Genomic DNA, 14,631 nt, shown 5'->3' with positions numbered 1-14,631 from the left:
CCATTGACAAAAGGAAAGGGCAGTCTACAGAATGGGAGAAAATATTTGCAAACTTTGGGTCAGAGGTTAATATCCAAAATATATAAAGAATTCATACAACTCAATGATAAAAAATCCCAGACAACTCAATTTAAAAATAAATAGAGGATTGGAAGAATTAATATTGTTAAAGTGTTCATACTACCCAAAACAAAGTACAGATTGAATATAATCCCTATAAAATACCAACAGCATTTTTCACAGAACTAGAAAGAAGCATCCAAAAAATTTGTATGGACCCACAAAAGTCCCTGAATAACCAAGAGTCTTGAGCAAGACCAAAGGTGAAGATAACACAGTCTCAGATTTCAGGATATACAATAAGCTACAGTAATCAAAACAGTATGATATCAGGACAAAAGTAGACATATAGATCAATGGAATGGGATAGAGAGTCCATATAAGCCCATGCTTATATGGTAAATTCAGCTGTGACAAAGGAGGCAAGAATATGCAATGGGGAAAAGACAGTCTCTAATAAATGATGCTGGGAAAATGGGACAGCTGTATGCAAAAGAATGAAATTGGACCACTGGCTTAAGTCACACACAAAAATAAACTCAGAATGGATTAGTCATAAATGTGGACCTGAAATCATAAAACTGCTTAAGGAAAACATGGGCATTTCTTCGACATTGATCTTAGCACTATTTTTCTTGATATGTCTCTTTGGAAAGGGAAATAAAAGCAGAAATAAACTTTTGAGACCACCAAAATAAAAAGCTTTTGCGCAATGAAGGAAACCATCAACAAAATGAAAAGGCAACCTACTGAATGGGAGAAGGTATTTGCAAGTGATATATCTAATAAGGGTTATATAAAATATATAAAAAACTTACACAACTCAACACCAAAATATCCCAAATAATTTGATTAAAAAATGGGTAGAGAACCTGAATAGATGTCTTTCCAAGGAAGACATACAAATCATCAGTGGACAAGTGAAAAGATGCTCAGTATAACTAATTGTGGAAAGATTAGTGCAAATCGAAGCCACAAGGAGCTGTTGCCTCTCACCTGCTAGAAATAGTTACCACCCAGAAGGCAAGGGATACCAAATGTTGGTGAAGGTGTGGAAAAAAGGGAAACCCTATTGTACTAATGGCTAGAGATGTAAATTGATATAGCCAGTATGGAATATAGTATGTAGGTCCCTTAAAAAATTAGAACTCCCGGGCGCCTGGGTGGCTCAGAGGGCTCAGGTCATGATCTCAGGGTCCTGGGATCGAGTCCTGCATCGGGCTCTGCTCAGCAGGGAGCCTGCTTCCTCCTCTCTCTCTCTGCCTGCCTCTCTGCCTGCTTGTGATCTCTGTCTGTCAAATAAATAAATAAATAAAATCTTAAAAAAAAAAAAATTAGAACTCCCATGTGATCCAGCAATCACACTTCTGGATATATATATGTATGTGTGTGAATGTGTATATGTGTGTGTGTGTGTGTGTATATATATATATATATATATTTTTTTTTTTTTCAAAAGAAAAGGAAACATGGTATTGAAGAGATATCTGTACTCTTCTGTTCACTGCAGCATTATTTACCACAACCAAAAAATGGAAACAACCTAAGTGGGTGTGCCTGGGTAGCTCAGTCATTAAGCGTCTGCCTTCAGCTCAGGTTATGGTCTTAGGGTCTTGGGACTGAGCACTGCATTGGGCTCCTTGCTCAGTGGGAAGCCTGCTTCTCCCTCCCCCCCTTCCTCTGCTTGTGTTCCCTCTCTCAGTCTCTCTTTCTGTCAAATAAATAAATTAAAACCTTAAAAAAAAAAGTGGGGTGTGTGTTTGATATTATTTAGTTATGAGAAGGAAGGACATTCTGCCATCTGTCACAACATAGATGGCCTTGAGGGCATTGTACTAAATGAAATAAGACAGAGAAAAACAATTGGATTATTATTTCACTTACATGTGAAATTTGAGAAGGCTGAACTCAGAAGAGTAGGGGCTACGTGGGGGAGGGAGATGTTGGTCAAAGAATACAAACTTCCAGTTTTATGATAAGTTCTGGGAATCTAACATACAGAATAGTGATTATAGTTATTAATACTGTGTTCTCTACCTGGAATTTGCTGAGAGCAGATCATAAATATTCTTAACACAAGAAGAAATGGTAATTACGTGACACTGTGTTAGTGTTGTGAATGTAATCATGTTGCAACATATATTAAGTTCATCTAGTCAATATATCGTGTACCTTAAACTTACACAATGTTTTATGTCAACTATATCTCAATAAAAATGGAAGAACAAAACCTCATTTTTATTGTATTAAATTGTCTTATATTCATTGCTAGTTTCTCCTTTTTTTAGAAAAATTTTCAAGTTTTCAGTGAATTGTTAAGATGTCAAATCTGCAAGTTCCTTTTTTTTTTTTTTTTCTTTTTTTTTTGCAGACTACTCTGCAAGTGGCTATGAATAATAAATAGAACCGGAAATTGTAGTCCTTGTTCAGGTAGACTAGGGACTTAATTGTTGCATTATAGATAGCACATACATAAAGTGATGGAAGAAAATATTGCAGAGTGTTGCCTATAGATAGAAGTCAGTATAATCCAAACTGAAGATAATGTAGAAAGATGCCAAGTCAATAGTTATAGAGTCAGTAATGGGATACTTTGCAGAGAGTTATCTTGAAGAAACTATTTAAAATAAGAACTTCATAGTGATACATAGATGTGGTAACATCAAGTAGCAGAAAAACTGATGATGAAAAGCAGTAGTGTTTTATTTCTCCTTTCCCCTCAGCCCCTCATTTTAGAAGTGTTCTCTTTTAGTCATTGTTTAGGTCTGATAATTACTTGCTGAGAGTATATTTGCTTATTTTTTCCACATAGTCTTATATTTATGTATGTATGTATGTATGTATTTGACAGAGAGATCATAGGCAGAGAGGCAGGCAACGAGAGAGGAGAAAGCAGGCTCCCCGCTGAGCAGAGAGCCAATATGGGGCTCGATCCCAGGACCCTGAGATCGTGACCCCAGCTGAAGGCAGAGGCTTAACCCACTGAGCCACCCAGGTGCCCGATATAGTCTCTTTCTATACAGTATTTATTATATATTCTTTCTCTGTATATTTTATATATGTATAGTTATGTTAGTATATATTTTTCATTATACATACGTAAAATGGAAGTAATCACCAGACCATGACTATATTGCCAGTTCTAAATTTATTGAATTTGAACAATATTTATTGATTCCTAGATATTGGCAGAGAGAGCATGCAGAGGGGAGGGAGAGAGGAAGAGGGAAAGAGAATCTGAAGCAGAGGGTCACCTGGGTGGCTCAGTAGGTTAAAGCCTCTGCCTTTGGCTCAGGTCATGATCCCAGGGTCCTGGGATTGAGCCCCACATTGGGCTCTCTGCTCAGCAGGGAGCCTGCTTCCTCCTCTCTGCCTACTTGTGATCTCTGTCTGTCAAATAAATAAATAAATAAATAATCTTTAAAAAAAAAAAAAAAAGAAAAGAATGTGAAGCAGACTCCTTGCTGAGTACAGAGCCTCACAGGGGACTCAGTCTCATGATTTTGAGATCGTGACCTGAACCAAACCAAGAGTCGGCTTAACTGACTGCACCACCCAGATAGCCCTCACTCACTTATTCTTTTTCCTTCCCACATGCACGGAGGTAAAGGCAAAGAATTTTTTTTTCATAGTTTTATGCATGTTTTCATATATACATAGACTCAATTTCTCATCTCATTTGCATTGGACTACATACAGAAGGACATTGGAATTGTTTTAGGTTCACAGCTGTTAGTGATTGGTTGTGTAGTTTAATTCAAGAGTTAGTACCTTTGAATGAATTCTTCATGCTAATTAAAAAGGAGATATATAAATGCTCAGTACACTTGTTAAGGCTTTTCAGAAAAGAAATGAAATGCAAAAGCTCTTCGCAGGTAACGTGATAATGCTGGAAGGAGAAATAGTATAGTGATCATGATTATGATATAATTTGAGCTTTTGGAAGGGCCTTTTCTTGAGAAATGTAAGGAAGAAATAAAGAAGTCAAAAAGTAGGAAGAATGACTTTACTCTTACATGAAGGAAGAACAGTTTCTCCTATCTTCTTTCATGGATGTGGTCTTTTTGGGATAGTAGAATGCATTTGTATCCTTTTAGTATGTTTCTGTTTATATTGGTGCCTAGTGATAGACTGTCACTGATCATTATTCCAGATTTGTTCCTTGTTTGGCACAAACCATGTAGCACTTTTTGATCCTTTGTGAAGCCAGTTAAGGAATGTTCTGCACTGTGATAAATCTCATTTTTTTCCTTTCTAAACATTATTTTGGAATGTGCATTTATAATCTAGAAATGGGTTTTTAAATGAGGTACTTCTAAAATACTTCATAATTCTTAAATGAATGGTTTTCATATAGCACATTCAGAAAAGTTGCATTACATTTTAAGTGTTTAAGTGTTTAATCTTTCTTTGATTTTGTCTTTACACTTTTGCCAGCTTCTAGATTTAGCTTGTATCTTCCAAATAACTCAAAAGCTTTTAAAATATTTCTTCTCAATTTTCTTTTAAAGTAGGTCAGTTCAGATTTTATATCTAACTTGCAAGTGGAAAATCTGAAGCACAGGAAAGTTAGGTAATTTACCCAAACTTTAATAATCAGTGGTAGAAGTTAAGTAAAAACCAAGGTCTTTCGAAGTCTAGTCTATTGCTCTACCTATCAGATGAATAGGGGTCTATTATGTACTTTCCAGTTGGCTGTATTTTTTAGACATATAATCCGGTAATTTAAAAGTTGTAATTATCATCTGGTTATTGAAATGACTTATTCAAAGTTATAAAAAATAAAAGAGTCAGTACAAACCCAAGAACTCATAAAATTCTCCAAGCTAGTCTCTTATAAAGTGCTTGGCAGTGTGGCATCTTAGAGTGCAGGATATTGGAATTGTTCCATGATGGGAATAAAATTTAACTTCAGTAATCATGCTCTTTCCATTTTATTTAAATGTCAGAATTGTGGAGCTACTTCTTTCCCCTCAAGTGTGTGAGTATTGCTCTCTTAAGCAGGGTGTTCAGGGAATGGTGTGAGCTATACTTAATTTGTTACCATATATTTAGTTATAAATCTTGGAGAGTCTTTGTGGCATTTTGCTGACTGGTATTAAAGCCTATAAAGGGAGCTAAATATAGTACCTACTATAAGAAAATTGTTAACTAGGGTAAAGCCTCTGCCTTCGGCTCAGGTCATGATCCACGGTTCTGGGATCGAGCCCCACATCGGGCTCTCTGCTCAGCAGGGAGCCTGCTTCCCTTCCTCTCTCTCTGCCTGCCTCTCTGCCTACTTGTGATCTCTGTCTGTCAAATAAATAAATAAAATCTTAAAAAAAAAAAAAAGAAAGAAAATTGTTAACTATAGGAAATGTTATTGACAAAGTACCTTTCACTGTCCCTTAAATGGTCACGTGGAAGGGTTTCCACATATGCCTGTGCTTGTGACCAGCCTCTCCTGCAGTCATGCTTTTTGGAGAAAGCACAGACCCCCTGAGATTTAATAGGTTTGACCTAAGAAACCAATTACTTTTAGGTATTCTTCGAATGAATGAAGATTCTTAGAATGCAGTGAAATTTCCATGGAGGGGAGGCTGATAGTGCCAGAAGTACATCTCAAGCTGAGAGCCCTCTACCTCACTAACTTTATAGGAATAGGGCAAAATGAAATCAGCTACCTTCTTACGGAGTCCCTCAATACAGATAGCTGTAGGACATGCCAGGAGCTCTTTTTCTTTTCAGCCCCCTCTCCCCTATTCCCCACCCCTCCACTCAAGGCCTGAGTTTGTATGTGCTGTGGAGATCTGTGCTGTGGAGATAGACGGTGCACCACATTTTTGTCACAGTGCTTGAAACTTCCCATTGTGGCCCACTTCTCACAGCCAGTCCCATCTCCCCTTTAGGCTAGTTGTGTTGCCTGAATCTGAGGACAAGTCTGTTCCTTTTTCCATTTAGCTTCGTTGGCACAGAAGTCACCTAGAGGAAACATGAGTTACTGTAAGGATCTACTTAGTAATGCCCTAGCCTGTACCTGTTCAGTTTGAGGCCCTATTCAGCTCAGTTTCTGAGAGAATGGAGACCATATCTCTCTTCTAAGAGCTCTTTCAGAGCCTTTTTCAGTTCCCCTCAGAACTTTAGTAACTTTCATTTGGGAATGAATTACTATTAACTGTTGCTTTTCTCAAAAATAATTCACTCTGAGCACTATGAACTGTTTGCTTTTAGTTGGTGAGTGAGGGGGGATTAAACTGCCCCATAACTGGGTATGTGCAAAGCTATAATAAGCTTCTATCAAGTCATAGCTTCCTTTTAACCAAGCTTACTGCTCCTCACCAAACCCAAGTTATCTGAGTCTTTCATTTAATCACATTCCCTAACGAGGATTCATCTGAGAAGAAAAGGGGTGAAGGATGATGATGTGTTTGTGAGGTGCAGAAGAGAGTCTGCTCTTTCATTCCATGTAGATCGAGAGTCATCTCCCTCAGTGATTTGGTCTGGTAGCGCACATTGCAACGAGAATGTACTTGGCGAAACTATACTTGAGATTATTTTTCTTAATTCTCAGATTTCTGCACTGAGTGGCCAGCTGCTCTGGACAGTGATGAAAAATGTGAGAAGCATTTTCCCATTGAAGTGGACACAACTGATTATGTTTCAGCAGGACCATCTATCCGAAACCCCAAAGCACGAGTAGTAACCTTAAGGGTAAGGAATATTTTTCTAAAAATAAGAATTATTATAATACATTAATTCAAAATAACATTTTGTATATAGAAAACTGATACTGTAGAAAATTTGGAAAACAGTGATCATTTTAAAGTATTAAATAAAATTGCCTCTAATTCTACTACTTATAAATAACCTTGACTACTGGAATTCATTTTAGTATATATATAGTCAACCTTTGTGTATGTTAATAGGATGATACTATATTTGATTAGTTATCTGCTCTTTTTTATTTAACAATGTGAATTAAAATTTTTCCAAGGTTATTAAACATTCTGTAATTTTTTTATTGAAGTATAGTTGACATACATTATTATATTAATACCAGGTGTACAAGCTAGTGATGATTATATACATTACAAAATATTCACTATGATAAGTGCAGTTACCATCTTTTAGCATACAAAGTTATCACTCTTTAATATTATTATTTTATTTTATTTTTAAGTTATCTCCATACCCAAGGTGGGGCTTGAACTCAAAACCCCAAGATCAAGAGTCACATCCTCTACTGAGTGAGCCAGCCAAATGCCCCTCTTTAATATATTATTAATGGCTACATAGAATAACGTAAATCAGGGTCTTTTCTATGCTAAGAGAGTGTTTGAGGCTGAACACTGATATATAATAAGAGACCAAAATCTGAATATTTGGGCTTTTTGTTTACTCTTTCAGAGATTTCTTAGGAAATAAGTGATAAATAAGAGTGGTTTTAATTCTCCTTTTTAAATATCTATACCTTGTTTTTATCCTTTCTTTTTGTCTTTTTCATTAGGTGAAACTTCTAAAATAATGTTTATGTAGTCCTTTATGCTGTTCTATACAATGGATGTGCCTCTGGCTTTTAGTTTCTAAGTATACACTGGTATTCAGTTTGAGATAATAGCCTCTATTAGGTTAACGATGTGTCCTAGTCCTATAGCATTTTTGAAATGATCTCCTTTGAATTAATGTAGTAATGAATTATATGGTTGTATTTACACTTACTGAAGTGTTCTGAACCCTGATTATTTCATAGTACATCATTCTTTTGCCTTCCTATGGATCTGCTCTGTTAGCATTTTCTTTAGGATCGTTTGTTGCTTGGAGAAACATTAAATCCCTGCTCCTACCCATCAGAGCATGTCACATACTATTGCAGTTCCAAGTGTCTTGCTGTAGTAACTTCCAAGTTAGTATTTGAAACCACTGTTTTCTCCGGTAAGAGTCTTGATCCACATGGCATAGCTTTCTCACACAGCAGTCACAGAGCAGTTACCTGATGGGTTTTTGTTTTTTGTTTTTTTGTTTTTAACTAAAAAAAAATTAGATTTATGGAAAACTTTCAAGGATAGTTCACAGAATCCTCCTATATTTCACACCAAATTTCTTATGTTGTTAACATTTTTACTATTGTGGTACATTTATTACAACGAGCCAATATTGATACATTATTAATTAAAGTTCATACTTTATTCAGATTTTCTTTTTAAAGATTTTATTTCTTTATTTGAGAAACAGCACTCATGAGACAGAACATGAGTTGGAGGGCATGGGAGAGGGAGAGGCAGGCTTGCCGCTGAGCAGGAAGCCCTGTTGACACCAGGCTCTGTCTCAGGACCCTAGGATCATGCTCTGAGCCAAAGGCAGATGCTTAACAGACTGAGCCACCCAGGTGCCCCTATTCAGATTTCTTTAGGCACCTCTTGACTGTGGTGGTTTCTCAGAATTTACTTGTTTTTAGTGACCTTGACAGTTTTGAGAAGTACTAGTTATGTATTTTGTGGAATGTACTTCATTTTAGATTTGTTTGATTTTCTTCTCATGCTTAGACTGGTATGTATTTTGGGGAGGAAAACCTCACCAGTGAAGTGCCATTTCGTCATATCATAGCAAAGGTGGAGACTCCTTTTTTTTTTTACACTCAAAAAATTAGATTTTGTACTCCATGTAGTTTTTATTTTAAATCAGAACAGTCCATGTTTGGGGTGCCTAAGTGGCTCAGACAGTTAAGCGGCTACCTTTGGCCAGGGTCATGATCACAGGGTTCTGGGATCAAGACCTACTTTGGGCTCCTTGCTCAGCTGGGAGCCTGCTTCTCCCTCTACCCCTCCCCCTGCTCATGTGTGCTCTCTCTCTCCCTCCCTCCCCTTCTCTCTTTGTCTCTTTGTCAAATAAATAAAATCTTTTTAAAAAATGAAAAAGAAAGGGCTCGTGGGTGGCTCAGTGGGTTAAAGCCTCTGCCTTTGGCTCAGGTCATGATGCCAGGGTCCTGGGTTCGAGCCCCATATCGGGCTCTACTCAGCGGGGAGCCTGCTTCCCCCTCTCTCTCTGCCTGCTTCTCTGCCTACTTGTGATCTCTGTCTGTCAAATAAAATCTTTATTTTTGGGGGGGAGAACATGAGAGAGAACCTGAGTTCTCTTCGGGGGTATAGGGAGGGAGGGAGAGAGAATCCCATGCAGTCTTCTTGCCCAGTGCAGAGCCCATTGTGGGGCTTGATCTCACAACCCCAAGATCATGACCAAAATCAAGAGTCAGATATTTAACCAGGTGTCGCCTGGCATGATTTAAAGTAATATTGTGAAGCCAGTCAAATAGTATAAAGTACTATATTAAGAGATACTCGGGGCCACTGGGTGGCTCAGTGGTTAAAGCCTTTGCCTTCAGCTTAGGTCATGATCTCAGGGTCCTGGGATCGGGTCCCGCATCGGGCTCTCTGCTCAGTGGGGAGCTTGCTTCCCCCTCTCCCTCTGCCTGCTTCTCTGCCTACTTGTGATCTCTCACTCTGTCAAATAAATAAATAAAATCTTTAAAAAAAAAAGATACTCAAATTTTTAAATTCAGAGAAAGAAAGATGGTATCATATTTTTCTTGATGGTCATAAAGGTAGTGCTGAATTAAAAACAATATTTGTGTAGGACTTTTCTTTAAAAATGGCTTTCTTCTATTTATTCTCATTTATTCCTGACAAAAATCCTGTGAGTACTTTGTTTTGTAAATGAGGAAACAGTAAGATCAAGTGATTTAAGGTCACTTAGCAAATAAAGTTGCAAATCTAGAAATCAAACCCAGGTCTTGTCTTTTGTATATAACTATAGTTCTTTAACTGACGTACTATGCTTCTAAATAGAGAAGGTACTTCACACAATTAGGTTTATTTCTCAATTTATGTAACTCTTAAATATGGGCATTTGAAAGTATATACATAAAACCATGATCTCCTATGATTTGAAATGTCAGTGTTGTTTTGGGGGATAATGTTAATACAGTATTGATGCTTTAAAATGTAGCAAAAGAAAAGTCCAAGCATTCTTTGGAATTTTGGAAAAAGAATGGTAATGATTGCTGCTCAATTTCAGAGTCAGACTGTTCATCTAGTTTAATGACTACAATTTTGCAGTACCTTTGAGTGCTAGCAGGTGGCGTGAGTGTACCACATGGCTCTAAAATATTTGGAGTTTCTGGCATAAACGCTGTATAATTTTTGAACATTCAAAGTGTTAATGTGAATGTTAGTTTTAAAGCAGTTACAATAATCAGCATTGGTGCCATTTTTTTTTTTTTACTACTTCTTACATAAAAAGCTAGAACACTTAAACTTTTTAAATTGTAAATTTTTAAATTTATTGTTGAAAATGATTACATTGAAGGGAGTTTTAAAAGGAAAAAAATCATTCCATTCTCTTATTCTAACGTAAAAACTATTCTTTGTACTGTATCTGTATGCATGCATATGTACAAGTATGTTAATAATTAGGGGTACATTCATTTCACTATTTCCTTTTAAGTAATTCTTATCGTTAATAATCAGAATTATATTTCTTATACCTCAAGCTGATAAACTGGTTGTTGATACGTATTCTTTCCAGGGGACTGTGGTAATTTGCACTGCCTGCACATAGGACCATTCTGTTAGGTTGATATTTAATAGTCAATGTTTTTCCTGCATTTATTCTTTAAAAGTATATTTTTATTTATTTATTTCCTATATTTTCTTAGTTCAAATAAAAATTCACAGTGCTTAAAAAAAAACATGTATCCTTTCTTTTTTTCATTTATGTGTTCATTCAACAAATACATGTCATATGTTCTTTAAGTGTTAGGCCATCACCAAAAATGGGACTGATACCGTTCTTACCCTGGAGAGTTTGCAGGCTAGTGGGAAAAATGGAAAAATAAATAAGCTCTTCTGCTATAAAGGCTTGAGGGAAGTGCAGGGTTATTGAAGCTAACGAGAAGTAGATGTGATTGTAAAATCTTATTGAGCCTTTTTTTCTCTTCATATAGTTATGGATTTTTCTTATTCTTAATGCCGTCCATGGAAAAACAGTGTGTGGCTTACCTTACTTAACTGTATTCTAATATCTAACCTATTTTTCTATGTCAAGTCTAGTTTTCTTTTAGATACCTTCAATCCATGCCATAATTCTCTCCAAATTAAAAACTGTTCATGTAGTCCAGTGTTTCCCAAAATATGTTTTAAGGAAGACTAATTCCATGAACTGTCCCTTGAAAAATAGAATATGAGGTCAGATAAATCTGGAAATTGTTACATAAGAACCCTGCGTCTTGAAATTTCAGAATGCTCATTAGCATATTACCACTTCTAAGAAGTCCTTCTATAAAGAACCCAGTTTAACTCTGTATTATCTGAATATAATCAACAAAAATAGCCTTTTTAGAGAAATAATTCTTTTTTTTTTAAATATTTTATTTATTTATTTAACAGCCAGAGAACACAAGTAGGCAGAGAGGCAGGCAGAGAGAGAGGAGGAAGCAGGCTCCCTGCTGAGCAGAGAGCCCGATGTGGGGCTCGATCCCAGGACCCTGGGATCATGACCTGAGCAGAAGGCAGAGGCTTTGACCCACTGAGCCACCCAGGCGCCCCGAGAAATAATTCTACTTAACGGCCTCTCGGACTAGTATTAACATTTTGAGAAATGTCGAGCTGAATTTTAAATGTCTTGATCCTTCATGAATGCTCTGTACCATCTTCCATGAGATACCTGTACCTTTTAAAATAAATATCCCTAAGCAAGTTGCAATGATAAAAGTCTCATAATTGCATGGTGGAAATATCTTAAAGCATTTTTGTTTTATCCCAGTATTCTTATATTCCAGCTTTACTAATACTAATTGAGTTTAATTCTTAGTGCTACTCATAAGCTGTAATATCATTTATTTAAGAGACTTAATTGGTTTTAACAGGAAAGATGCTAATGCCCAGAACTTTCAACTCAAAACAGTTTCCTCCTCCTCCTTTTTTTTTTTCCCCATGAGTAAGATCAGGCTTCATAATGCATGCCGTTTGCTAACTCTACATAGACAACAGTACAGGTTGCAAAAGTTTCTTTTTGGTTAGTTTAACATTAAATGATATTGATACTGGGTTTTTGGGGTTTTCTTTTCACTAAACAAAGTATCTGAAATAATTCTTTTCAAATAACTTTTTCTTGTATTTTTAAGGTTAAACTTTCCAGTTTGAATTTAGATGATCATGCAAAGAAGAAACTCATTAAACTTGTGGGAGAGCGATACTGCAAGACTACAGATGTACTTACCATCAAAACAGACAGGTAAAGAAAAGTTCAGCCAATTGGTCATTGTGTTGTTTTTATTGGTCATTGTGTTGTTTTATTATCTTCCAGTCTTCTGGCAGTCCTTTCCTTAAGAAATTACATTGAAAATCAGGGTATACATAAACAATGAATTCTGGTACACTGAAAAGAAATTAAAACAATAAAAAAAAAATCGGGGTAGCCTTATACATCAACATAAACTAACGTATTAGGTCAGTGAAGTTGTCCCATTCATGTGTTTATTTATTTTATTTTTTTCTTAAAGATTTTATTTATTTGACAGAGAGAGACACAGTGAGAGAGGGAACACAAGCAGGGGGAGTGGAAGAGGGAGAAGCAGGCTTCCCACCAAGTAGGGAGCCCGATGCAGGGCTCCATCCTAGGACCCTGGGATCATCACCTGAGCCAAAGGCAAACACTTAACAACTGAGCCACCCAGCCACCTACATTTCATGTGTTTAATATCTTCACACTAGTCTACTGTTGCTGTCCTCTTTATGGACATGGAGAGGCTTGCCTAACTGCCTAGTTAAATTATTATTGTTATTTTTCAGTCTGCATTCTAATATATCCATGTGAATAAGACTCAGGGAAGATGTTAGAAGAGAACAGAAGATTACAAAAGTGTGATTGGCTAGTGATTAAGGTTTAAACTGATTTTTACAAAGTCAAAGATCTTTCAGTTTAAAATTTAAATGATTAAATACAGAAATTTAATTTACCCAGGCAATTTTGTAAATAAGAATTTTAGTGAATTTGCTTCATAAAAACAGTATTAAATTTACCTCATATGAATTTATAAATTGTGTTATTTGAGGTGAAGAAGGGTTATTGGTATGTTTTTACAAAAGGGTTTTTTTATTTCTGTTTCTGGAAGGCGGGGAAGGGTAGAAGGAAAGGGGGAGAGAGAGAATCTTAAACAGGCTCCATGCCCACCACGGAGCCCAACACGGGGCATGATCTTGTGACCCCAAGATCGTGACCTGAGCAAAATCAAGAGTCAGACACTTAACTGACTGAGCCCCCAGGTGCCCCAGGATTATTTTATTTTTATCTTACCATATTTGGCTGTTTCTGAATTATGTCAAAATATAAAGACCTGCCTTTAGAGAAAAGCAAGTGGGCAGATATCTTCTCTCCCTTCCCATTCTAGTTTCAAAGCTCTTGGAAGTCATTTAAGTTTTATGTCCTCCTTCTTAATGGTGAGAAGAAGTAGTATGGCATATATAAATGAAGGCAATAATGAGGGGTGGAAAAAACTTGGGAACCCTGGTTTTAGAGTATTATAGTATGGGGGAAAATAGATTTGAGATATATTAGTAATATTCTTTTTTACTGTCTTTAGAAAATGTAAAATAAGGTTGAGTTTTTAGTTTGTGCAGCTTAAAAAATTACTTTTAAAATGTTGCTCTTTGAAATTCTGTAAGTATCTGACAGAGTTTTTCCCTAAGTTTTCCAGTGTTGGTGGGTGTGGGTGTGTGTTTATGGTAGCAACTATTTAGAGAACTATTAAACCTAAATATGTAGAATAAGCAGAGTACTGTTAAAGTCACTTGTCATGTGATGGTTTTGTTTTTTTTTTTTAAAGATTTTATTTATTTAATTGACAGAAAGAGGGAGAGAGTGAGTCCAAGCAGGGGGAGCAGCAGGCAGAGGGAGAAGCAGGCTCCCCACTGAGCAGAGTCCAACATGGGACTCCATCCCAGGACCCTGGGATCATGACCTGAGCCAAAGGCAGATGCTTAACTTACTGAGCCACCGATATGCTCCTGTCAAATGATGATTTTATTTTATATTTAAAGAAATTGGAATTAATGATTTCTAAAAGCTTAATTTGTTATCTCATATTTATATAGAAGTTTTATCTAGTATTAGGTCATTAATTCTATTTTAAATACAACAACTTCAGTATAGCATTGAATAGTATAGCTTATTTTTTTTTAAAACTTGGCTCTGGAGAAATCAAGATGAACGTTTTGATTAGCCACTGTCTTTAGTCTATCTCTATTTTTAAAATGAACTCAGTAGATACACTCACACTGTCCAGCAGACTCATAGCCCCAAGATTGTGAAGGGCACTTGGATTGGACACAGTCATATTAAAAATAGTGTAAAACTATTATCAGATACAAATAACTCCCATTAGTGATGAAAACAAAGAGAAATAAAAGGTAGGATATTCCCTGAATATAGAGAATACCTGAATCTAAGTTATCCTTTGTATTTAGTGTTTGTATATTTTGCAAATTATTTTATGTACTGAATTTTTAAAATTTTGACTTCTTCTCTCTCTTTCTCTTA

General features: G+C 36.2%; 1 protein-coding gene across 3 annotated transcripts in view; it reads left to right on the top strand.

Moving 5' to 3' along the window:
* The window catches only part of LOC309868522 (small ribosomal subunit protein mS35-like), a 44,134-nt gene that overhangs the window by 9,620 nt on the left and 19,883 nt on the right, over window positions 1–14,631 (top strand). For all 3 annotated transcript variants that reach the window (XM_082738449.1, XM_082738447.1, XM_082738448.1), the window contains exons 5-6: window positions 6,611–6,750; window positions 12,218–12,327. In XM_082738449.1, coding sequence (XP_082594575.1) covers window positions 6,611–6,750; window positions 12,218–12,327 — 250 coding nt within the window. The remainder of the gene's footprint in view (window positions 1–6,610; window positions 6,751–12,217; window positions 12,328–14,631) is intronic.

This window comes from Mustela nivalis, assembly GCF_964662115.1.
Source record: "Mustela nivalis genome assembly, chromosome: 7".
Classification (NCBI taxonomy): domain Eukaryota; kingdom Metazoa; phylum Chordata; class Mammalia; order Carnivora; family Mustelidae; genus Mustela; species Mustela nivalis.
Note: the sequence above shows the minus strand (reverse complement) of the source record. Positions and strands in the feature narration are given on the sequence as shown.